Here is a 26,434-nt window from a genome sequence, read left to right as displayed (position 1 = left end):
AGCTCCAGCTGTTGCGGCTGCTTGGGGAGTAAACCATCGGACAGAAGATCTTCCTCTCTGTCTCTTCTCCTCTCTGTATATCTGCCTTCCCAATAAAAATAAACAAATCTTTAAAAAAGAGAATTATTCCTAGGTTTTTAATGTTTCTTGCTGCCACCATAAATAGTTCTGCTGAAAATTACTTAAAACTTTGAAATTTGAGAGGCAGACACAAGGGGAGGTCCTACTCACTGGACACCTTCAGTGTCCCCCAGCACTCACGGCTGGGATGGGTCTCAAACCGGAGCCAGGAGCCAAATGTGTGGCAGGAACCCCAGTCCTTGAGCCGCTACCACTGCCTTCCAAGATCTGTGCTGGTGGGCAGTTGGGGTCAGGAGCTTAAGGTGAGGCAGGAACTCAAGCATTCTTGCACAGGATGTGGACATCCTCATCAAACTAAACAAACACTTGTTTAAAATTTTTTGGAAAGATTTTCTCAAGTCTGGTGTAACAAAGCCAGGGACGTCTCAGAACTATCAAAATCACTCATGTAACGCCCTTGGAACACTCTTCCCCACATCGAGGTCTCTAAGGCAACATCAAATGGCCATCCCCCATCCCTGATGTGGTTTGACAGCAAGGAGTGACCCCTTCCTGCCCCCCAGAAGACATAGGAGGAAAAAAAAAGGAGAAAAAAAGTGAAACATGTGTCCCTCCCACCTTCCTCCATATCACAATCATCCCACATTACTCAGAGGCCCACATGGGCATGCATCCTTCTCAACCAGGTAAACAATACCAAAATTAAAATTTAAAAAACTTTAAAAAAGAAAATGGAGTTAAAAGATAATTTTTTTCATTTCTACATTATTTATTTCAATGTTTATTTATGTGAGATGAAAAAAGAGATACATAGAAATGTAATGAGGGGACGGGGTAGCCTACACTTCTCTCCTGTGATGGCTGTGGCTGGGGGTCGAAGCCAGCAACCAGCAGCGTAATCGAGGTCTCCTGTGGGGATGGCAGCAGCCCTGTGACTTGAGCATCACCACTGACTCCCAGGGTCTGCAGCAGTAGCAGGCTACATTCAAAAGCTGGAACTGGGACACAGGCACCTTACCTGCTATGCTACAAGCCCATGACCCAGAATTTCCATATTTAAATTGTTGGTTACTGATACAAAAAAATATATTTTTAATACTGAACTTCTATTAAACAATCTTTTTAAATTTATAGTCCAGGGCCCAGCATGGTAGCCTAGTGGCTGAAGTACTCATCTTGCACCTGCCCGGGATCCCATATAAGTGCCAGTTCACATCCTGGCTGCTCCATTTCCCTTTCAGCTCCCTGCCTGTGGCCTGGGAAAGCCGTGGAGGACGACCCAAAGCTTTGGGATGCTGCACCATGTGGGAGACCTGGAAGAAGCTCCTGGCTGCTGGGTTCGGATTGGCTCAGCTCTGGCCATTGCAGCTACTTGGGGAGTGAATCGGCAGATTGAAGATCTTTCTGCCTCTTCTTCTCTCAGTAATTCTGCTTTTGCAACAAAAATAGGTAAATAAGTCTTTAAAAAAATTATAGTCTAGCAGTTTAAATATTATTTACAATCACATTTCCTAGAGAAATAGTTTTGTTTTTTCTTTTTTAAATCTGTATATCTTTTGCTTGTTTCAATTTTTGTTGTTGTTGTATTTCTTTTTCCTTATTAGCCAAGCTAGGAATCCAAGAGCAACATGATACAGAAATTGTGACACACACACTTATCTCTCGCTTCTAATCTCAAGAGACAAAACTTCTTACACTGGGCCACCGAGTGTGGGTGTTCAGTGTGACTGTTTTCCTTTTTTGGTTCATTTATTTCACATGTTTATTACAGAGCTGGCTGGGCTTCCTCTGTTGGGCTCCTCTGGTGGCTGCTCTGATGTTGTGGACTCTTCTGGAGCATAGCTGCCTGGGCCCACCTCCTAGCTGTGGGTGGCACACAGAGAGGGCTCTTCTAGCCAAGCGACCAGAGGGGCATGGCGCTGTCAGTAGGGAAGAGGGCCTTGTGGGAGCCAGGGTGGGTCAGAGCAAAGCAGAAACAGGAAAACAAGAGGGTGGTGGTGAGAACTTAAAGGCTCTTCAGAAAGCCAGCCGGCACTGAGTAAAAATAAGCATGGTTCTGCCATCTGAGCAGAAGCACATATAGATGCAAAAAAGGAAAGAGACAGTTCAGCTGTTCTGAACTGAAGTTCTGCCATCAGAAAATCTAGGAAGAAGTGGATTTAATTTCAGGAAGTATGAGCATTTTTTTTTGTGTCAATTCCCAAAATACACTTTTATTTTGGATCACAAATGAATGGGTATATATAAAAAAAGAAACACTACCTTTTTTAAAAAATCTTGTTATGTTAGAGAATTTCAAAGTTACAACAAGTAAACAGAACAGTATAATGAGCCCACAGGTGCCCATTTTCCAGTTTCAGTAACAACATTCTGTCATTCTCATTCCAGCGGGATGAGACACCTGATAATGCAGAGAGACATTCTAGATGTCATATGTGTGTCAAAGTATACCTGGAATTTTGTGAGTAGAAGTAATGGATGCTGTTTAAAATGGGAGAATTCTCTAGCCCAAATGTCAACAGTGCAGAAGCTGAGAAATCCCATTGGGATTCATTCCTTTTTTTTTTTTTTTTGAGGTAAAATTTACATATGCTGAAATGAATAATTCCTAAAAGTACACTTCACTAAATGATCTGAGAGAGTGAGCTCCCATCTGCGGATTCACCCTGCAAATATGCACAATGGGCCAGGCTGAAGCCAGGAGGTGGGGACTGATCGGCAGGAACTCAAGCCCAAAGCTATTACCTGAAGTATACTTTGAGCGGATGGAAGATTCTCTCTCTCTCTTCTTCCCTCCCTTGTTCTCTCTCTCTAACTTTGCTTTTCAAGCAAATAAATACATCTTTTTAAAAAAGAAATTTCTCCCTTTTCCACCTCTTTGCCAACATTTCTTTTTTTTTTTTTTTTTAAGATCTATTCATTTTATTACAGCCAGATACACACAGAGGAGGAGAGACAGAGAGGAAGATCTTCCATCCGATGTTTCACTCCCCAAGTGAGCCGCAACGAGCCGATGTGCGCCGATCTGAAGCCGGGAACCTGGAACCTCTTCCGGGTCTCCCACGCGGGTGCAGGGTCCCAATGCATTGGGCCATCCTCAACTGCTTTCCCAGGCCACAAGCAAGGAGCTGGATGGGAAGTGGAGCTGCCGGGATTAGAACCGGCGCCCGTATGGGATCCCGGGGCTTTCAAGGAGAGGACTTCAGCCACTAGGCCACACCGCCGGGCCCTTTGCCAACATTTCTTAAACAATCAGTCAGTGGTGTCACTGAACCCGGTATTCTCAAGAGTCCCCTGCCCCTCCCTTTGTTAATTTGAAAGAGTTGTAGAAAGAGAAGAAGAAACAGAGACAGATCTTCCATCTACTGGCTTACTCCCCTAGGTGGCCACAACCACCAGGGAGGGCTGAGCCAGGCTTAAGCCAGAAGCCAGGGACCCAAGCACTTGGGCCATCCTCCACTGCTTTTCCCAGGCCATGAGCAGAGAGGTGGATCCGAAGTGGAGGATCTAGCATGAGCTGAACCCATGTGTGATGCCCGCGTCACAGGTGGCTGCTTCACCTTCTACAACACAGCGCCAGGCCCCCAGAGTGCCTTCTACATAGATCTAGCGTGTTGTCCAGTCTGAAATACTTGGAGCAGTACACTGCATGGCTCAGAAGTTGTTTTCCTTTGTGCTTGCATACAACAGTGACTTCCTAAAAAAATTGTGGTAACGTATTTATAACATAAAATTTAGCTTCACAACCATATTGGAATGTGACTCAGTGGTATTAAAGTCAGACACTCTGCTGTGCAACCATCTCCTTTCCACACTGAACCCCTGTACCCATTGAATAGTAACAGCCCATTTCCTCTGGCACCTGTCTCCTGGCAACCATTCTGCAGTCTCTATGGACTTGCCTACTCTGAGTACCTCCTAATAGGAAAAGCATACAGTATTTCTCCTTTTGTGACTGGCTTATTTCATTTAATGTCTTTATCATTTATCCACAATGCAACATGCCCTTTTTAAAGCCAAACAACACTCTATTTTACATATAATTTACATTTGACATGTACACATACCTACCGTATTTTGAACATATAGACTTTTTTAAAAAAGATTTATTTATTCTCATTTGAAAGTCAGATATACGGAGAGGAGGAGAGACAGAGAAGATCTTTCGTCTGTTGATTCACTCCCCATGCAGCTACAATGGCTGGATCCGAAGCCAAGAGCCCAGAGCTTCTTCCAGGTCTCCCGCGTGGGTGCAGGGTCCCAAGGCTTTGGGTCATCCTCATCTGCTTTCCCAGGCCATACGCAGGCAGCTGGATGAAGCAGGGCAGTCGAGACACGAACCGGTGCCCATATGGGATCCCGGAGTATACAAGGCAAGGACTTTAGCCACTAAGCTATTGTACCAGCCCCCATATTGACCCCAGTGCCACTATTTATTCAGGATGAAATTGAGCACAGGGAAGCAACTGCTTATGATCATTAGCAGCAGAGTGGGGACTAGACCCTAAGTCGTCTTTCCTCAAACCATAATGTGCTGCTGTCTCTGTTGCTAAATTTGGGTGAATGGATTCCTCTTCTACTGTGTGTTCAGTCACAAACAACCAATGCCATAAGACAATGGTACCGCAAATCCCACAAGGTTCCATGAAAATCACAAACCAGCCAGAAGCATTACAAATCCTAGTGTGAGGCCCAAGCATGATGGCTCAGTGGCTAAATCCTCACCTTGCAGGCACCTGGATCCCATCTAGGCACCAGTTTGTGTACCAGCTGCTCCACCTCCCATCCAGCTCCCTGCTTGTGACCTGGGAAAGCAGTAAAGAACGGCCCAAAGCCTGGGGACCCTGTGATTGCATGGGAGAGCCAGAAGAAGCTCCTGGTTTCTAGTTTTGGATTAGCTCAACTCTGGACATTGCAGTCACTTGGGGAGTGAACCAGTGGATGGAAGATCTTTCTGTCTTTCCTTCTTTCTATAAATGTGATTTGCCTTTCCAATACATACATACATACATCTTAAAAACAAATCACTAAATCCCAGTATGACTCAGTTCCATGATCAGAGATGGAGAACTCACTATTTACAGGCATCAGGAAGAGGGCAGGAGCAGGGAAATGTCTCCTTCCCCATCCTGCTCAGCACATGCAGCTAAGCATCCCTCAATGTAGGGCCTAGTACTTAGCAAGGCAACACATCTTGAGATTAGGCCTACTCTGAATATTCTGTGTTTCACAGCTTGAATTACTGCCATTCCACTCCTGTGTCAGTCCACAAATATCTCTGTCAGCCTCTGGATTCATAGGGTTCTGCTGCCTGAGACAATGCACCTACTGCTGCATGACTGCTCGGGTTTCAAAGCCAAGATATGTACTTAGGACAAGCACAGGACCAACCAAACCTCAGCTTCACCTGACAGCACTGCAAGGGCCAGCCAGGTCTGCAGTTTCCCCCTCTGCCTCTTCCCCTTAGCCATGCCTGTGGAGATCTGTGTTCTGCTGTTCCCACTCCTACTTTGCCTACAGATAGAGTCAAACTCCAGTTCCAGTAGATGGTTTTCCCATCCACACCTATGAACAGAAGTAAACCACTGGCCAATCTGATTTTTTTTCTACAACTATTGGCTTTGGATCTGAGCTAATTATTCTAATACTCTTTTAAAGAAGAGAAAAATCTGTGAAAAATACATTATGGTGGTAGGGTTTAGATCACAAAATGTCTTGGATATCAGACACCAAATCAGTTATATGACAGTGGGTTTAAATCACAAAATGAACATGTCTTTGTTATTCAGTACCAAATCAGCAAGGTCTGGGCAAAGCTCAAACTCACGGAAACATGCTCCCAATGAGGCAACCCTTTGTCAAGCCCAGAGACACAAACACCGTGGCTGAGAATTCTAGAACTTCTTCCACAGGCCCAGATCTTAATCAGCCACATCTTCTCAGATCACATGCAGCAATGAGTTAGACTGGATCCCCAGTCAGCACACGCTATCATAGCTGGTGACACCTGTCAGGGCCTTTTTCTGTTTCCAGTAGAGTTAGTTTTGTGCCCATGACCTGCAAGGGTTGACACTGTGTGAACACTACACTGCTGCCGTCAGGCCCACGTGGTACTGGAATCCGTGCAACCTTCCAGGAGGTTTTCCGAGACAGTGTTCAGATTCTGCTACTGCTGGCTGGCAGACAGATTATCAGCACAGATGAGCAACGGAAACACAAAAACAAAATCATGTCTCTGGGTCAGAAGGCTTAAAATTACCAAGAGCTGGCATTTGCTGTGGCTTGCGATGTGCCAGGCTATGCCAGGCACACTGTGCATTTTCTCATTTAATCCTCACAATTATTCTGTGGAATAGCACTATGATTTTACAAGGAGGTGAAGCGATTTGTCTGGGGCAAACAGCTGCATGCTGCAGACATAGGACTCAGTCTTAGCTCTCTGGAATCCCAGAGCCCACCACCTCAGTGCCCACCCCACACTGCCTTTTCACAGCCTGGCAAGGTCGTTTGCAGAAAGAGGGCTGCAAACACATTGCACTTCTTTGCTCCAGAACGGCTTGCCACTAATAGATGCTGTTCACCTGGCTCTCCCTCTTCCTGAGGCCCACAATGCACTGGGCTGTGTGCTAACTGGCCATCCTACTGGGCATGACATGGATCAGAAAACCAGAGGCCAGGGTGAGGCAAGGGAGCTACGGAAGAGCTGGGCTTCAACCATGCCTACTTGTTCACTGCAAGAGCAGGATTGCTGGAAAGTTGCTGAGCGACAGAATCTTCTCCCAGGTTTTCTCAGCACGGAGGGAAATCTGGAGAAGATTTATTTATTGTAATGACTACATGAGAATCACTTTTGGTCAGTGTATGAATAGTTGGCATCTCAGTTGGGGTTTGGAAAGAAGGGCTGAACAGCTCTCTAAACTCAAATTGCTTGCAGTTCAGAAGGTAGGAGACAGCAGGGAACCCAGCTCGTCCAAGGTGAGGTGGCCCACCTTATGCAGAGGTGTCTTGATGCACAGAATCCAAGCGAACCGAGTGGAGCTGGATGGGGAAGCTGCTATGGTGTGGTACACAGTTCTTCAGTACCACATAGACAAGCCTGTTACTGTGAAGCAACCTCTGCCTTAGCCACAACGGGACCTGAAACCACCGGAGCCTCTGCCTGGAGTTTTTCTCCAGGTTGGCAGAGGTTGGGCTCTCCCAGCAGCCTGCTCTGACCGCCCTTTACTCCTCCATTCCCCAGATACCAGTCCATGTGGTCCAGTCTTCCACCCTTAGCACCGTGCGGAAGCAATCTTCGTCCCTATCAGAACGTGAGCACCAGAAGGACGGCCCTTTTCTACACCCAGAACGAGACCTGCTGCTTATCTTGGCCATGTTAAAGCAAAATTTTTCCAAGTAAACAGGTGAGTGGATTAAGGAAATCACCTGGTCACCAAATCAGGGACACCAACTGATTTCTGTCTCCACGGCAGTCTCGCACAGGAAGGGGACGTGTCATAGATGTGAACTAGAAGGGCAGTTTGGAGATAAGCCCTGTACTGAGGTCATCTCACCTGCTCCGCTCCCACCATGCTGATTGGCTTGCACTTGAAGAGGTGAGTGATGAATTTGGGAATGAAGGAGCTGTGAATAAGAAAGAAGGAGCAGATCAGACTTATTTTCTCTTTAGTAAAGAACTGCAGAAACTTTTTAATTAAAGCAACACTTCCTTCCATAAGAACACCAAGAATCAAGGCAAGCACCACTGTCTTTCTTTTCCTTCCAACCAAAGGAAATTGTGTTTTGGCACATGATTTATTTTTATTTGAAAAGCAGATTTTACAGAGAGAGATATCATCTGTCCACTGGTTCATTCAACAAATGGCTGCGAAGGCCAGAGCTAAACTCATCCACAGCCAGAAGCCTGGAGCTTATTCTGGGTCACCTGTGTGGAGGCAGCACCCCAAGGACTTAGGCCATCCTCCACTGCTTTCCCAGGCCATCAGCAGGGAGCTGGATGGGGAGTGGAGTAGCTGGAATATGAAATATGGGATTCCAGCACCATAAGATAGAGATTAGCTTGATGAGCCACAGTGCCTGCCCTAAGAAGTCTTTTTAGGAAACACTGCAAGAGTCTCAATCATGAAAAACTAATTATACTAATATGGAATAGAAGTGGTAGACAACAGAAATGACTATAGTCAAGGTTGACCAGGGGGTGTCATAAGGGTCCATGACGGAGTTAGAAATGACAGAAGTGAAGCAGGACTTGCAGGTTTAAGTAAAGGCTAGCTGGTACCTCCCTCCTCATTCATCAAATGACACTCTGAAGTTTGCAGCCTCCTTGTTCTCCATCTCTCCCCATCTTTCCTGTGTATTTGTACCCACTCCAAAATCTAATTATGTGCACATTTTGATGGAGTGGGCACCAGCACCCAGCATATCCAGCTCAGCCACAGCCCTATCTCCAGGCACAATGGCCTGGCTCTCATCCACGCAGTCACCAACTTCCAAACCTGGGATGACACAAGACTGCCCCTCGTCTTCAACTCCGACATCCACTCACCTATCCCTGAATGCTTTTATCTGATCCTACACATTGTCCTCACTGCCACTGTACTTCTCATTTCTTACTGAAGCAACCATTGCCTTTTGCCTCCCAGGGTTTGCTCTAGCAGGAAGCTGGAGTCAGGAGTAGGAAGTCAGTATCTAACCCAGTTACTTTGATACAGAAAGTGGGAATCTAAACTACTAAGTCAAACGCTCACTACCTGTTTGTTGTTTTAACTGTAGTTCTAACCAGTGGGTCATCTTGATTATGGGAAAAGCCATCATCACTTCAGACACAAAGTAGAGGCATCCATGGCTGTACACTGGCGGGCAGGGAGGGAACTTGAAGTCCAGAGATCATGTCTAGGGGAAGGCCACTGATCAGAAAGCACTGTGAACAAGGGACTGCTTAGAAGAAATATTTTAGTCTTTAAAACTAGGACCAAATAAGCAATGTGAGATAGAACGCATGACTAACCCCAACTGTTTGAACAGTTGTAAACCAAGTTATTTCACACAGCAGTTGTCTGCGTTTGTGCCATGGAACTGGATCTGTGTGTTAGTCTACAGGGGCTGGGGCGAGAACACAGAGGGATCAGACACATGCCTTTGTGGAGTGAGTCCCAGGAATGGGACGGTAGCTGAGAGGGACTTCCTCAGGCCGTTGGAGGGTGGTGTTGATCACCTTGGGCTGGGGAAGTCTCCTCAGAACCGTCCCTCCAAGGTTTCTAGTGCTAGATGAGGATTTTATCAGGATGTAAGGGTACCACGGATCCAAACAAAAGTTCTTTGTAGATCACAGGTTGAACTTTCCCAGATGTGAGAGGTGGGTATCCTATCCCCAGTACGACCACTAATAGCGTAGTAATATATTTAAAGGGCTCACAGGGACTATGAGGCCGAGGCTGGGATGAGCTAAGCAATGGACCTCTTAGTCACTCTGCCCTAAGTTCAGTGAGAACCCCGTGCAGCCACACTGGAGGCTTTTGGCCATGGACAGATTCTACTGGTACCACAGCGAGTGTCACAATGTGATTTATCAGGGAGGCTTTTAACATACACTAATGAGCACCCAGAGAGTGAGGAAAATGTCCACTCTGGTCCATCTGCCACACTGCAAACATTAATGCCTCCTTGGAGAGCACACACTATCCTTTCTTGACAAACTAGAAACTAAAGCTAATGCAACAAGCCACTCAATTACTGCTGTTCCTAAGGGATTTATCTGTGTGTATGAGACAGGGAAAGCCCTATTTGAGTACAAACTGGGAGAGATTCAGGGAAGACAGAAACTTGGAGTCCTGAATCATCACTGGGGAAGTAAATGAGAACAACCCTAACACAGTAGCCTGGGCTGGGCTGACCTTCCTGAAGCCCTACCCCATGCAGTCTGCCAGAATGCTGTGTGATAATTGAGCAGACGAGACACTGACCCTCGACACGGCTTGGTCTTGTGGGAATCAGTGCTACAGCCAGATGCTGACTGGCAAAGGACCAAGCCATTTCCTGGCTTCAAAACTCAAGGCGGAAACGGCCACACATCGGGCCACGGCAGGAAGACATGTGGCTCTGTAGTCACTCCATCTACTTTGGCAAAGGTGTTCCATGCTTGCCCAGCACCCAAGGGCATTCACAAGTGGATATGTTTTGGCAGTTACAGTAATAAGTACTATTGGGAGAAAGCAAAGGTTCAAAAGAAATAGAACTGACGGTTTCTACCATTAAAAAGCTTTAAAGTCTAGTCATGGAGACAAAAGTGCATATGTGTAATCACTGGGAAAGAATTTTAATGATCCCAACCCGGGTGAGGAACGGCTGTGGCCACATAGTTCAGAATAATAAGGTTCTCTCATTTTTGTTTGCCTTGATGCGGCTGCCGACTATATTGTTGTCACTCTATGGTGCTGAGCAGCATATTTAGTTTTATTATTATGCTTCGTTTGGGGTAACAATTAAAATTAGTTTGCCTGCAGCCACCAGAATGAACCTCAGCTGGAGTTCGAGAGCACGCTGGGTGGTATGGATGACAGTAAAATAACCGGCTGGTGTTATGAGGATAGATACAGATCATTATACATTCTTTTTTTTTCCCTCAAATCCATAGAATGGACAACACCGAGAATGAGCTTCAATGTAAGCCATGGCCTTTGGAGGCAATAATGATGTGTCCGTGTTAAGCTTATCAGCCGTGACAAATGTGCCACTGTTGTGTGGGATGCTGATTGTAATGTGTGGAGGCAGAAGGTATGTGGCAAATCTCGCAGCCTTCTGTTCAGTTTTGATGTGGAAGTAAAACAGCACCTAAAACAAAAACCCACTGGTGAGAATGCTCCGGGACTTACTTTGCAAATTTAATGCAGAACTGAGTGAAGTATTTTCGCGTGGAAGCCAGGTTGTCACGGATGATGGGGACATTCTGCTTAATGTGAAGAATGACGGAGGTGACGTAGGGACTCTGGTCACCAACATGCTCCACGTTCTGCCACTGCATCTGGAATAGAGGCAGGAGAAAACTGGGATGAAGAGCCTTGGCAGAACAGGGTCGCCTGTCACTGAAGGGGGTAGGTGGAGAAGACATGAAGTTACAGCTTGAGATCAGAGCAATTCATTCCTTCTGTTCTGGGGAATTTGTCTGACCCATTCCGTATGGGCTGATCATGAATAAAAGTAAGAATCCTTCCAGGTCCTTGATGGTGTTCAACTCAGATAATTTTCCTGTTTCTATCTTGTTCCTGTCATGCTTAGATCAGCTTTCCTCCAAGCTGCTAGTCTGTACAGGGACCCTCACCAGCCAGATGAACAGAGATCCTGCTTTTGCTTTGTTGTTGTTGTTTTTCATTTTATTTGAAAGAAAGGAAGACACAGAGAGAGAGAGATCTTTCATCTGCTGGACCCAAGTACTTTAGCCAACACCTCTGCTTCCCACGGTGTACCTTAGCCGGATCACAAGTGGAAGAGTCAGAGCTCAAACCATGCACTCCAACTGGAAGGCAGGCACCTCAAACAGCGACTTACCCATTGAGCCACATGCCCATCCCAAGGATGTATTCTTTTGTCAAGTATTCTCCCAGCAATACTGTGGGAGAATAGTGGGGAGGACATTTACTCTAAGCAGGTACAGCTTGGGAGACTGGAGGGACAGCAGGCCCACATGAAATAAAACCTAAAAGGGAATTAGACTGTTCTCTCCAGTAAATTGGGAACAGTTTGGAATTCTTTAAAAAGGAAATCAGAAAAGATGGGACATGCGAGATTTGCTCCAGTGGCATCTGAGGAATGGGGAAGAGAAGGTGGAGGGGGACAGGTGGCGTAGATGAAAGGTTAGTGAAGCTGGCTGTTGAGCACACAGGGTTCACTGTACTGTTTTCTCTACTCAAGAATATATTTGAAATTTCCCACAAAAAAATTTTAAAAGGTGTGCCTTTAGAATATTACATTCCTCTGACCTTCAGGACAATGATAAGACTTCATGAAAGGGAATGAACAAAGGATCTTTGACAAACACTAGGGCCACATCAGGTGGGGGGACAGGGCAGGAAAGAGGTACCAGGACTGTGAGGGTGACAGGTCTGGGGGAGGCAGATATTACTGATGAGACACATACGGTCTGTTCCTTGGCCACGAACAAGCGGAATAGAGCATGTGCTCTGGCAACATTGGCAATGAACCGCCTGCAGCACTGGGCTTGGGGGGAAGCAGCAAGAAGCAATGGGTGTCCCCTCCCTCCAGAGCCTTTGTGGGAGAAAGCGGGGAGGCAGCACCGTCTCCCAGTCTGCCTGGAAGCCAGCAGGGAACGGGATTTGCTGGAGTTCTGCTGAGTCCTCAGTCTGCAGCTACACCGTTTGCCACAAAGCTCCCCTGCCAAGCCCAGACCATAGAATACGCTCACAAAGGCACTGTGGTGGTTCTGAGGCCCATATCTCTGGCAACAAAGCACTGTATTTATAGAGCTCTTGGGGAAATGAGAAATTCAAGATGGAGACAACTTGTTTAAAAAAATCCTATTCTACACGCAGGAGTCTCCAGCCCTGGGAGGTTCAAACAATGCTATGTTTTGTCCTAATGTTTCTTCACCTCAGCAGGTACTTACTGTCTGGAGTGGCAGTGTGTGTATGCCCAGGACTGCAGGAAAGAGGGGAGGGGCATCTCAGCTGCTAAATGACAGGAAGACCAAGGTTTAGGCACAGGAGGAGTCTTAGGCAAGCATTTACAACCAGAAAGGAAATGGCTTCTCATTTTTTCACTGGGAGAAAAAAAAAAAAAAACTGAAGCAAATAACTGCTTCAGTTAGGAAGGTCTAAGCTGAATTTTATATTCCAGTGCTTGGGCTACATGTAATTTTTTCCACATTACTTTTTATCTTATTCAAGATGCTTCTTTTTCCATTTGATTTTGTAGCTTTGACCAATTCAAATAACGAGTAACCCTAGGTGACATTAAATGAGCTCACAGGTCGAGACCACGGTTAACAGGCCTGTTCAGTCTGCACTCTGCCTCTCTGCGACCCGGCCCCCCACCCCAGCTTGGTGGCAAGCCTTGGGGCGGGGTGCACTGGGTGAACGTGCGCAGCTGGGTAGAGCTTGATGCCCCAACCTACAATCAACAAGACGCACCTCCATGGTGATCACCATTGCTTTCCAAGTTAGCAGTCTATGCATCTGAAAATCTCAGAAGAGTTTATAGAAAGTTAACAAGATACCACAGTTCTGCCTTCACTGACATGGCCCCTAGGAGAAGGTGGTGAAGAGCTCTGCCAAACATGGAATGAAAGACCTAGACTTGTGTTTCTGCTGGTTAGTCTGTCTGCACATCACCAAATTCCTCCTGAAACCAATGGCCGAGTCAGTGCTTATCCACATTGGAGGTTTTTGGCTGGAGATCTGATTTGCTTTCACACTCTGTCCAGTGAGGACTCCATTGGTCAGGTTACAAGAAGCATTAGCAGGCCTGGTGGCGTGGCCTAGCAGCTAAAGTCCTCGCCTTGAACGCCCCGGGATCCCATATAGGTGCCGGTTCTAATCCCGGCAGCTCCACTTCCCATCCAGCTCCCTGCTTGTGGCCTGGGAAAGCAGTCGAGGATGGTCCAAAGCTTTGGGACCCTGTACCCATGTGGGAGACCCGGAAGAGGTTCCTGGTACCCGGCTTCGGATTGGCGCAGCACCGGCTGTTGTGGCTGCTTGGGGAGTGAATCATTGGATGGAAGATCTTCCTCTCTGTCTCTCCTCCTCTCTGTATATCTGACTTTGTAATAAAATTAATAAATCTAAAAAAAAAAGAAGCATTAGCACAAGTCAAGTGAATTCATGATTTTAACTTGGAGTCAAAGTGAAACTTAAATTAAAGTCAGTAAGAAAATGATTTAAACTACTAGAAAACAATGAAAATTGGCATTACCCTTACTACTTTTGAGATTTTATTTATTTTTATTGGAAAGGCCAAATTACAGAGAGAAGGAGAGACAAAGAGATCTTCTATCTGCTGGTTCACTCTTCAAATGGTTGCAATGGCTAGAGCTGAGCTGATCTGAAGCCAGGAGCCAGGAGCTTCCTCCAGGTCTCCCATGTAGGTGCAGGGCCCCAAGGCTTTGGGCCATCCTCTACTACTTTCCCAGGCCACAAGCAGGGAGCTGGTTAGGAAGTGGAGCAGCTGGGGTACGAACTGGTACCCACATGGGATCCTGGCAAATGCACGGCAAGGACTTTAGCTACTAGGCTACCATGTCGGGCCCTGCCCTTACTATTTTTAAAAAAATGTGCCAAACACAGCTGGTGGTGACACTGCCTGGGAGCCATCCCAAATGCCTGAGGCCTGCCATGGCCTTCCCCAGGTGACTGCAGGATTTCTTAAATTGCCAGGATACTGATGCTAGTTTGAATCTACTGTGTGGCAAGTCATTTTGCCTTAGAAAAAGGTCTACTGAGCAGCTCGTCTTCTTTGGTGAAAGCTTAAATTCTCTCCTTTTCATTTTGACTATTGGATTAGGGAGATAAAGAACAGAGACTCAGATGTTTGGACTTCGAGATCATTTCAGGCAACTGGAGTCTACAGCTAGAGTTTAGGCTGCAGGGTTGTGGCCAAGCAACACCTCTGCTCAGGCAAACACTTTCACTTGTTCTTTTTTTTTTTTTTCCCAAGATTTCTTTTTTAATTGAAAAGGCAGATATAAAGAGAGAAATAACTTCTGTCTTCTGGTTCACTACCCAAGAAGTCACAATCGCTAGAGCTGAGCTGAGCTGAAGCCAGGAGCCACGTCTCATGGTCTTCCAGGTCTCCCATGTGGGTGCAGGGTCCAATGCATTGGGCTGTCCTCGACTGCTTTCCCAAGCCACAAGCAGGGAGCTGGATGGGAGGTGGAGTAGCTGGGACATGAACTGGTGCCCATGTGGGATTCTGGCGGACAGAAGGTGATGAGATTTAGCCACTAGACTACCAAGCCGGGCCCTACCTTTTTGTTGTTATTGTTTTTAAGATTTATTTTATGTGTTTGAAAGGTAAAGTTAGAGAGAACCTGCTGATTCATCTCCAAATGGCCACAGTCAGGGTTGTGCCAGGCCAAAGTCATGAGGGTCTTCCATGTCTCTTATATAGGTGAAAAGGCCAAAAGACATGGGCTGTTTTCCCAGGCACATTAGTATAGAGCTGGATTGGACCCATATGGGATCCCGGTGTGTGCAAGGCAAGGACTTTAGCTGCTAGGCTACCACACTGGGCTCAATGGGAAAATAAATTTAAAAGCAATTTGAAACTATCAAAATCATAGCATTTTGATTCCTGGAGTTCTCTTTTAGGCAATTAATCTGCAGTTTATAGTTACGAATACTCAGGACACACACACAAGGCTATTTACTGCCAGACAATATGGAAATGTGATAAATTGGAAAATAAACTAAATGGTTAGTAAACAGAATGAATTGAAAACATGTTAAAGGAAGCAGCAGATTACAGTAATTAAAGATGATGAGATTTGGAGTCTGTCTGGGTTCTAACATAGTCTGTGTGACGATCTAAGTGTCTAAGTTGGCAAATTCTTTTCTCTGAGCCTACGTCTTTTCACCAATATAGCTTGGATGATACTAATATTTATTATCTGTTAGTGAAAGATAATTCATGGAATGCTGTTAACATAGTGCATCAAACATACAAATTCCATGGTAAATGTTGCTGTCATGATTTTAAACACTGAGGCTAGTGTTGTGCAGTGGGTAAAGCCACTGCCTGCGACACAAGCATCCCATACGATGCTGGGTCCTGACTGCTCCAGTACTGATCCAGCTCCCTGCTAATGTGCCTGGGAAATCAGCAGAGGACCGTCCAAGTGCTTGGGCCTCTCAGCCATGGGGGAGACCCAGAAGAAGCTCCTGGCTCTGGACAGGCTCAGCTTCGGCTGTTTTGGCCGTTTGAGGAATGAACTAGCAGATGGAAGATCTCTCTCCTAATTCTGTCTTTCAAACAAACAAAACAAACATTAAAAAAAAAAAACCAAAAAACTGGCGTATAAGGTATGAATTTATTTTCATCTAAAGGTACACCTATTCATGAAATTACAGGGAATTTAAATAACCTTCTTGTAAAAATTCTAGGGGTATGCTTTTGGTACAGCAGTTAAAACATGACTTGGGATGCTTGTGCATCCATATTGGAATCCTTCAGTTCAAGATTTGGCTCTGCTCTCGATTCTGGCTTTGGGCTGATGTGTGACCTGGGAAGCAGCAGGTCCGGTTGAAACAGTTCATCCCCGCCACCCACATGGGAGACCTGGATTAAGATCCTGGTTGCTGAATTCAGCCTGGCCCACCTCTGCCTCTGTGTGGGCATTTTCTCTTTCCCTCTCCCTAACCCCTTCCACTGTTTTTCTGCCTGTTAAAAGCATTTTCTCTAATAAAGATGATTTGCTTTTATGACAAAAAGTAGTTTAATGAAGAAAGAAAGATGTGCTTTTATTACAAGGAGAAAGTGATCCTGGGGATTTGTAAACCATAGTGCTCTGTGGGCCTTCTGAAATAATTTGCATCTGAATGACGAGGAAAATGAGAACAGACTTGAGGACTGTTCTAGCTTTTTTTCCAAATGTCATTGGGGGCTAGTAACACAGCTTTCCAAATTAGTACATGTTCACAGCCCTCAAAGCCAACAGAAATTACATACCAGACTTCAAGGAGATTTAGTTTGTCTGGTTATTATTGTTTTTTTTTTTTTTTTTGGTTTGTTTTTTCTAAAACTACCATTAATGGACAAAAAGCTAAGTATGTTTGATTTTGGACAGAGTTAAATTCTTTCAGCTTCATGTTGTGAGTGGTGACATGCCACGTGATAATTGGACCCTAATAATGAGGCCACAGATCCTACTTTTTAAAAAGTTCTACTAGTGTAAGGCCATATTAGGCATACTCATGCAGAATTTTCATATCTAAAAAACAGAACTCTTTATCCTCCCACCAAAGCCCCCCTAGACTACTATCTTCTCAAGAATCAGGAGACTTGGTTTAACTTCTGGTGTTACTACAAAAGTTATATGGCACTGTTTCAGAAAGTGAGGTGGGAGGGTTGGGGGGAGGTAAGGGAAGAAGACCAGCAAACAAATATACCAGGAGAACAATTCATCGATTTTCAAAAAAATATGCAAAGCAGAATCCCGGACTGGTTGACCACTGCATTTTCTTCCATGCTGGGAAGTTACTGAGCAAAGCTGAAGACACACCCGATGCAGTGATGAACAGCCTGGAGAGCTCATAATAAGTGCACGTGACTGCTCATCCAGGGCACATGACCAACTATTCTTATTGCTTCTGTTTGTAGGCAAGTTACTCAGGCTGATTGCCTTGGCTGCCACATTTGTGTCAAAATGACATAGTGAGAACTCTGTATGCATGTTGTGCTACAAATCCTGCAGAGACAGGCCTGAGTTTGAATCCTGACTCTGTCACATGCAAGTTAAGGGATTGTGGGACAAGTGATTTAACTTCTCTGGGTTTCAGTTTCCTCAACTGTGGAAGGAGGAATAACATGGCTACTTCATCAGTTTACTATCAAAACTAAATGAAGCAATGCATTTGGGTGTCTGATTTCTGCTAAGTCCTCAATAAATAGCAACTTTTTATTGTCTCATTCTTAGAGAACAACACGAAGTAGTCTGAATGATGATTTTGACATAATTTATAGCAGCACTACTGTAATCTGTGACAGTTTCGGAAGCACTAGTGAATGTCCCTGTATTTGGCATGGTCCTGTTAAGGCCATCCTGCTCCACTCCATCACCTGGTAGTCTCCTCTCCTTGTCCAGCAGCAGGGCTCTGGTCTTGCCCAGAGCAGCTACCCACTGAGTGTGGGCATTCCTCATTCTGAGCTTTGCCTGCCAGCCCCACCCAGTTAATAATGCTCAATAGTTTCCTCTGTCTCACTCTGTCACCATTCTTTGGTCAAATGAGTCGTTTAGTGGTCCTTTACTTCTTTCTTTACCTTCAAAGTTATGCACAGAGTACTGCTGTGCTATGCCACAGACACCCAGCAAAGAATACAACATAGTTGTTCAAAGTTTAACAGGGAAGGCAGAGATCCAAATAAAACTGTAAAACAAAGTGGACGGTTTGTCTAGACAGTATAGTATCTTGAAGGAGAATGAAATACTTTGGATGAGATAAGAATGGGTGTCACAGGAGGCATGTGATGCCATAGTGTAGCCCACTAAGTCTTTACTTATGGTGTCGCATCCCATATTGGCACCAGTTGGAGCATCAGATGCTTCACTTCCAATTGAGCTCGCTGTCACTGCGTCTGGGAAAACAGTGGAGGATGGCCCAAGTACTTGGACCCCTGCAAGCGTGTGAGACCTGGAAGAAGCTCCTGGATCCTGGCTCTGGACTGGCCCAGCTCTAGACACTGGGCCATTTTGTGAATGAATCAGAGAATAGAAGGTTTCTTTTTTTCTCTTTATTATTATTATTATTTAATTACATTGCATTATGTGACACTGTTTCATAGACTGAACAGAAGGTTTCTAGCTTCTGGTTTCTAGAACTGGTTACCTTACAGGAGTAGTAAAATAAATGCTGAAAAACAATGTTCAAAAAGAAAAAAGTTGGAGGACTTGCACTTCCTTATTTCAAAGATTACTAGAGAGCTATAATAGTTGAAGTGGTATCCTGGCATATAGACAGACACAGATTAATGGGATAGAACTGAGAGTCTAGAAATAAACCAGTCATTGTGTCTATGGGTAGATGACTTCTTCAAGAGTATCAAAATCATCCAGCAAGGGATCATCCAGCAAAATTCTTGTTGGGGTGGGCATTTGACATATGTGTTAAAACACCTCATAGAGAACCTACATTCCATCTTGAAATGCCTGGGTTTGATTCCTGGCTCTGTTCCCAATTCCAACGTTTTGCTAATGAGTATCCTGCAATGGCTTAAATACTTGGGTCCCTGCCATCCACAGGAGACCCATACTGGGTTTTTGGCTCCTGGCTTTGGACTGACCCAGATCCAGCTGTTGCTGGCAAGTGGAGAGTGAATGAATAGAAGGGAGATCTCTCTCTGTGTACATGTCCTTTTCTCTTGATCTCTCTCTTTTAATTAGTCATTTACTTAAAAGCCAAGTTACAGAGACAGGAAGAGAGAGAGACAGCGAGTTCTCCCATCCACTGGTTTACTTTTTAGATGCTACAAAAGCCTGGCCAAAGCCAGGAGCTAGGAGATTCTTCCAGGTCTCCCATGTGGGTACAGGGGCCCAAGGACGTGGATCATTCTCCACTGCTTTCCCAGGTGCATTATCAGAGAGCTGGACTGACGTGGAGCAGCCAAGAATGGAACCAGTACCAATTTGGGATGCCAATGCCATAGACAGTAGCTTTACCCAGTATACGACAATGCCAGCATTTCCATCTCTTTTATGTCTCACTGCCTTTCAAGCACATTTGAAAAAGTAAGTAACTAAATGAAAACGAAATAGACATTTTAATAGATGGTACTGCAAAAGCTAGATATATACACACAAATGAAAAGTTAAAACCATATGTCATACCATATATAAAAATTAACTCAAAGCCTGTTGAAGACTTAGATGTAACAGGTAAAAGTCTGAATTTGTGATTTTGGCTTTAGGCAATGGTGTCTTTGCTACTGATACTGAAACAAATATTAATCAATTAGTAAATAGATTTTTACCAAAATCAAAGGATATTATTAGGAACGTAAACACAAGTGATAAATATTTGCAAATCATGTTTCTCAGGAGTTTGATATCCAGTTGATAAAAAGAACTTTTACAACACAAGAATGGAAATAGGGACTGGTGCACAGACTCAACTGGCTTAATCTCTAACACCAAGCACAGGCATCACATACGGGTGCCAGTTTGTGTCCTAGCTGCTCTATTTCCCATCCAGCTCTGTGTTTGTGGCCCAGAAAAGCAGAGGAGGATGGCCTAAAGCCTTGGGATCCTGCTCTCAAGTGGGAGGCCCAGAAGAAGCTCCTGGATCCTGGTTTTAGATCAGCTCAGCTCTGACCATTGTGGTCACTTGGGAAGTAAACCAGTGGATGGAAGGTCTTTCTATCTGACTATCCTCTCTGCCTTTCCAATAAAAATAAGTAAGTCTTTTAAAAAAAAAGGGAATGTAACTACACATAACCTAATTTAAAAATGAGCAAAGAATTTTACTGACATTTTTTAAAACAGGATATACAAATTGCTAAAAACACATGAAAAGGCACTCAGCATCTTCATCATTGGGGAAATGCAAACTGAAGCCACAATAAGGTATCATTTGACACTCAGGAAAACGATTTAATTTAAAAAAATGGAAAATAAGTGTTGGCAAAGATGGAGAAATTAGAACCCTATATTTTGCTGGTAGGGATGTAAAATGGGAGTCATTTTGGAAAAATGTTTGGCAGTTTCTCAAAATGTTAAACACAGAGTTAGCACATGACTTAGCAGCTCTACCCCTAGATAAATGTTGAAGAGAACTGAAAACAAAAGCTTGTCCATGAACATTCATAGCATTTTTCGTAATAGATGTAGAAATAACTCAAATGTTAGTTGTTAGTCATTCATCAACTCCAATCAATGAATGGTTAACAAAGTGTGACAGATTCCTACACTGGAATATTACTTGGCTATAAAGAAGACATGAAGTATTAATATGCGGCACAACACAGATAAAGCTTAAAAACTGCTGAGTGAAGGAAGCCAGGCAAAAGGGTCATCTCATATGATTCTAATTAAGTGAACTGTCCAGGGAAGGTAAATCCATCTAGATAGAAAGTAGATTAACGGCTGTCAGGTAAATAGGGGATGGCTGTTAATTAGTATGCTGTTTCTTTTAGGGAGATGAGATACAGTAAAACATTTTTGCTTTAAAAATTTACTTATTTATTTGAAAATCAGAGTGGTATAGAAAGAGAGAGATCTTCCACCCACTGGTTTACTCTCCAAATGCCCCAAACAGCCAGGGTTAGGTCAGACTAAAACCAGCAGCCAGAAATCCCATCATGGACTCAGATGGGTGGTGGGACTGGGTGCTTGGACCATCCTCTGCTGTCTTCTCAGCCACAGTAGCAGGAAGCTGGATTAGAAGTGGAGCAGTAGGAGCTCTTTGATACAGGATGCCAGCATTATAAGTGGTGGCTTAATCCAGAGCATGACAATGCCACCCAGGTGCTGTGGGATTATAGAGTGAACATTCTCCTGCAAATATACTAAAAACCACTGGCTCACACACCACAGAAGGCTGGATTTTGTGTATACAGATTATATTTCAATTCCTTTCTAAAGAAAAATTTATTTTCTTATTACAAAGTCAGATGTACAAAGAGGAGGAGAGACAGAGAGGAAGATCCTCCATCCAATGATTCACTCCTTGAGTGACCACAATGGCTGGAGCTGTGCCAATCCGAAGCCAGGCTACCTCCTCTAGGTCTCCCACATGGGTGCAGGGTCCCAAGGCTTTAGGCCATCCTCGACTGCTTTCGCAGGCCACAAGCAGGGAACTGGATGGGAAGTGGAGCCGCCGGGATTAGAACCGGTGCCCATATGGGATCCCGGCATGTTTAAGGCGAGGACTTTAGCCGCCAGGCCACTGCGCCAGGCCCTGAAGTGAATCATAAAGGATGGTTTCTATAGGGCAGACTATGGTAAGAGAATTCTAGGCAAAAAGAGCAGACTTAGAAAAGGTGTAGAATAATAATAATAAAAAAGCAATGTGCACTCATGAATATGGCAATGGATCACAGACTACAGTACAGGGAAGGCAGTTCAAGTGCTTGCGCTTTCCCGTACCCACGTGGGAGATCCAGGAGAAATCCAGGCTCCTAGCTTTGGCCTGACACAGCACTGGCCATGTGGGGAGTGAACCAACAGATGGAAGATCTCTCCCTCTGTAACTAACTACCTTTCAAATGAATAAATAGATCAGAAAGAAAGGAAGAAAGAACAAAAATGAAAGAAGGAAAGGGAGGAAGGAAGGGAGAAAAGAAAAAGAAACTGGATTAACAAGGAAGTAAAGAGAAAAATGACGGTTTTATAAAACAAGGTGGAAGACCATGGTGTGCCTTCAATGAGAATGATGTCTCCTCCAGGAGAAAGAAATGACCAAACTGCCTGATTCCATTCATCTTGTCAAGGAAGTCTCTTAACTGAGATTCATCCAACATCTCTGCTCCACTCTGGCTAGCCCAACTTTGATTTCTCCCATCATTTATAAAACACATTTCGTTATAACACAGAATATTCTAGAATTTTTGTCCCCAGCAGAGTAGCTGAGGGCAATCTTGAATCCAGTCTTAACTATATCCGTTCACATACTGAGTACCCTATGGGACTCCAAAGATGTTTAATGAGATCAACAGTTTTCACCAAACTTGGAACTCTCCTAGCTTCACAAACCTGTGCTTGCTTGGAACAAATGGCTCTCTTGCTCACAAGTTTGATCAAAGCATGTTCTGTCAAAGCGTGTTCTGCTCTGTTTCAGTAGCCTAGCAGCTAAAGTTCTCATCTTGCATGTGCAGGGATCCCATATGGGCAATGGTTCTAATCCTGGCTGTTCAACTTCCCATCCAGCTCCCTTTTTATGGCCTAGAAAATCAGTTGAGGACGGCCCAAAGCTTTGGGACCCTGCACACACGGGAGACCTGGAGGAGGTTCCTTGATCCTGGCTTCAGATTGGCACAGCTCCAGCTCTTGCGGCTGCTTGGGGAGTGAATCATTGGACAAAAGATCTTCCTCTCTGTCTCTCCTCTCTGTATATGTGACTTTCCAATAAAAAAAAAGTAAAGCTTGAAAAAAAAAGAAATATAAATTCTAAAAAAATATATAACTAAGATGCTGCCTCATTATGACGCTTTTCCTTGCCTCTCTTCTAGGAGCTCGACTCTCCCCTCTTTCAAAAAAGTCCACATTTTGTACCTTACCATACCAATTTTCTCATGCCTCACAGTACAGTGTCTGAGCATCCTTGTCATATCACACGTTACCTGTCCCACACCTAAGCACCTTGGGAAACAGCCTGTGCCATTCACAGCTTCCCAGCTACTGCTGTTAATCAAAGACAACAGTACTGTGCTGGGTAAAGCCTGAAGTGAACTGTTCAATTAGTGGCAAAAATGATGGAATCACAGACAGAAACAACCATTATCACGAAAGTTATTTTAGAAAAAAATCCTAGAGGAAACTACACAAAACAGGATGCAGGCACAAATAACAGTGTGTGTTGAATCAATTTGTGACCACTTGGCTTGTTGATTTTCATCACATGGATTTCATTTTGCTAGAACTCCAGAAGACCCAGACAAAAATTAATGGTCTCCCAGATGCTGCCTGCCCAAGTCTGTGGTTTTCCTATGATATAAACAAAAGATTCTGAAGGTAGGCTCTCTGGCTCATTCTTGCTGGTGTGGGTCTAAGGGCTGAGATATGGATGGTGGGGAAGACGGATTTTGAGGGAAATCCACCTAACGAACTGACAGTTTGTGTAAGCAACACCTGCAGTGTTAAGCTCCCTCTGTTATTGCACTGACTAAAAAAAAATTGCACTCTTGTTTTGGTAGATGAAATTTGTTCACCAGCTGCATTCCAACGTACAATGTGTGGCAGTTCAGGAGAGATGGCAGCTGGAACACATCACATGCAGGATGTAGGGAACGCTCCCCGGCAGCTAACGGGATAAGCAGAGCCTATAAAATGAACCCTGAGAGCCATGTTCCTTTAAGAAAATGGATTAGCTTCAATTTGCCTGTCAGAACATACTGCTTATAAACACTGGGAATACTGGAAATATACATTGGGAAACTGATGGGTGAAAACCTCTGTCTTTTGGAGAGAAACTACATGACAAGGATTACTGCACTGCTTCTCCCTTCACTTGACCAAACTCCAAAGCCTAGGCTTTGGTTTCAGTCCTACTGCTCTTAAATATTTGTAATCTATGGCAGAAACCAAGTGCAGACCAAATGTCTGTTCAGCCAACCTTGGGACATGGCCACTCCTCCTGACAAGAGGAAAAGACAAGTGGTATTTCTTGAGCACTTACTACAGGACTGGCACCAGAGCAGCTACTCTATGCAAGTTTTGTCCTCACAACAATTTTGGGAGGCGGATAGCCACAAAAGTCACCCCCAGAGGAGAGAGCCTGGGCCTATTCAGGTTAAGTCATCAGGTCGACATCCTCAAAGGAAAAACTGGAAGAGTTAATTTGTCTGACTCAAAGTCAAGTTTCTTTGCATTGCCCTGTGTTGCTGGCCTGTATGCCTCAAAATAGTCCTTTCTCCAGAACGTGCATGAATGTCACAGAAGCTTCTGACTCCGGAGTTGGCCCTGGGCAGGCATTTTCCATAAAGGAACAGATGGCAAACATTTTAGGCTTTGTGAGTGATACGGTCTCCCTGTTATTGTTCAGCTCCACCACTGTGGCACAAAAGCAGCTGCAGGTAATATGCAAATGAGCAAACATGGCTGTGTTCTTTTAAAAGAGATCAGGTGTGTTCAGGGTGGTATGGCTGTAGACGGCTGTGTTCTTTTAAAAGCTTACGAACATCAGGAGCATTTGGCCTACTGGCTATAAGGAAGTTTCATGTTGTTTTGGCTTAGAAAGCAATAAATAATTGGCTATTTCCAACTTTAACACACATGGGAATCTTCTATATTCAAAACAATAAGAGGGTGGTGTCAAGATTTGATCCATGCACTTAAATAATTAACATTCTTCTGAGAGGAAGGAAAGGCACAGGAGGTGGAAGCCAAAAAACAGCAACTGAGGTAGCACGGGGTCACTGCTGCCAAAGAGGGGAGCTGAGGGCAAAGGCCTGCGGGCTACGGCGTTAGAAAGCCAGGGCTGACAACCAGCAAGTCATTCTGCATTGGTGCCAACGCTCAGAAAGAGTCGGAAAAACCTCTCAGTGGGCAAAAATGAATGAGTCAGGAGTGACTGCTTTAAGCACTAACGAAAATATCCATGCTGACCACAGAAGGTTTTGAGCCCGTGTCAGATTTTAATCAAAGACAACATCTCCTGCAGACTCCCCAAAGACATATACCCTCAACGGAGGAGGGAGGGACAAGCCAACTGACAGAAGTATGAGAAAGAGCCGAGTCCCTCAGGGAACTCTCCAGGGTCTTCCCATCCTCCTTTCAGCTGACGTTTTAATCCCTGAAGAACAGCGTGGGCAGGGAGGTGCCTGAGGGCCTGGCCAGGAGTCCTTTCCTGAGACCTTACCTTGCTCATGGCAGTCAGGGCGGGATCACAAGCAGCATCAAGATCCTGAACCAGCAGCTGAATGCTGCTGGAGATGACACTGCAAACCAAGCAGAGGAGTGTAGTCACCACTGGGAAAAAATGATTATTTCATGACTGATGCAGCGCCTTCAAGTGTAAAAGTGAGACACATCACTTCATCATGAAAATGCAAGAGCTTTGACTAACGGCAGTGGGAAAGCAGCCTGGCTTCTAGCTGCATGTCATGACTGGGTTCAGGAATCAAGCTTCCATGCCAACCTCTTTGACTGCAACTTCAAAAGTCTCTTTTCAGTCTCCTTTAAAGTATCTGTTTCTCAAAAATATTTGCCAGAACAAAAAAGAAAAAAAAAGAGAGAGAAAAGTAAGCAAACAGGAAGAAGTGAACCAAGAATTTTTATGTTTCCGAAATGAAGAGGTTGATGTAAAAGCAAAGGCTTTGGTCCTGTCTTGTTTAATGGCAGCAGCAGAACTGACCTCAGCAAAGATATACCACTGTGGAAAGAAACACTGGGGTGGTGTTACTGTGTGACCTCCTTAGACATGTGCATGCACACAGAACGGCCTGGAGGATGCGCATGGCCCTCTGTGGGTTCAGGCTGGGGGCTCAGGGGAGGCCTGGACCCTGACTTTCCCACAGGAATGGCCATGGGAGGGTCTGTCCTGATTGTTCTCCATGGTAGTGCAGTGAAGTACAGATGACTGCATGTGGGCAGGCAGAGTGAGGGGGGCAGCTGCAGCACTCCTGAAGCGGTTCTCAGTGGTTGGTGCAGAACAAGCCGCCCTGCAGACCTCTCTCTACAGAGACGGGCTACGCCCTCGAGCACCGAGTGCAAGTTGGGGCAGTCATGTGGAAGATACCTACGTGCTAAATGTGTCCATCTCTCCAGTCAGGTTGATTCGCTCGGTCAGACTTACATCAACTTTTTCTTTGAGTTTTTCTTCTAGCTGTTGGGAGATGAGAGAGAAACATGTTTAATGATTACTGAAAGAAATAACATAATGATCATAATTGTTAACACTGAGTTTGACAAGCAGGTTTGATTTTAGACCTTTCATTTTTTTAAAGATTTATTCTATTTTTATTGGAAAGTCAGATA

At 44.7% G+C, this 26,434-nt stretch overlaps 1 protein-coding gene across 3 annotated transcripts in view; it reads right to left on the bottom strand.

Annotated features, from left to right (window-relative positions):
• Positions 1 to 26,434, bottom strand: part of VPS53 (VPS53 subunit of GARP complex) — a 164,394-nt gene that overhangs the window by 10,342 nt on the left and 127,618 nt on the right. For all 3 annotated transcript variants that reach the window (XR_009246999.1, XM_058676665.1, XM_058676664.1), the window contains exons 16-19: positions 26,200 to 26,282; positions 25,317 to 25,395; positions 10,953 to 11,101; positions 7,635 to 7,704 (exon numbers count right to left, since the gene is read on the bottom strand). Coding sequence is in view for 2 of the 3 variants with exons in the window: in XM_058676665.1 (XP_058532648.1) it covers positions 7,635 to 7,704; positions 10,953 to 11,101; positions 25,317 to 25,395; positions 26,200 to 26,282 (381 nt within the window). In the remaining variant the exon portion in view is untranslated. The remainder of the gene's footprint in view (positions 1 to 7,634; positions 7,705 to 10,952; positions 11,102 to 25,316; positions 25,396 to 26,199; positions 26,283 to 26,434) is intronic.

This window comes from Ochotona princeps, chromosome 17 (assembly GCF_030435755.1).
Source record: "Ochotona princeps isolate mOchPri1 chromosome 17, mOchPri1.hap1, whole genome shotgun sequence".
Taxonomy (NCBI): domain Eukaryota; kingdom Metazoa; phylum Chordata; class Mammalia; order Lagomorpha; family Ochotonidae; genus Ochotona; species Ochotona princeps.
Note: the sequence above shows the minus strand (reverse complement) of the source record. Positions and strands in the feature narration are given on the sequence as shown.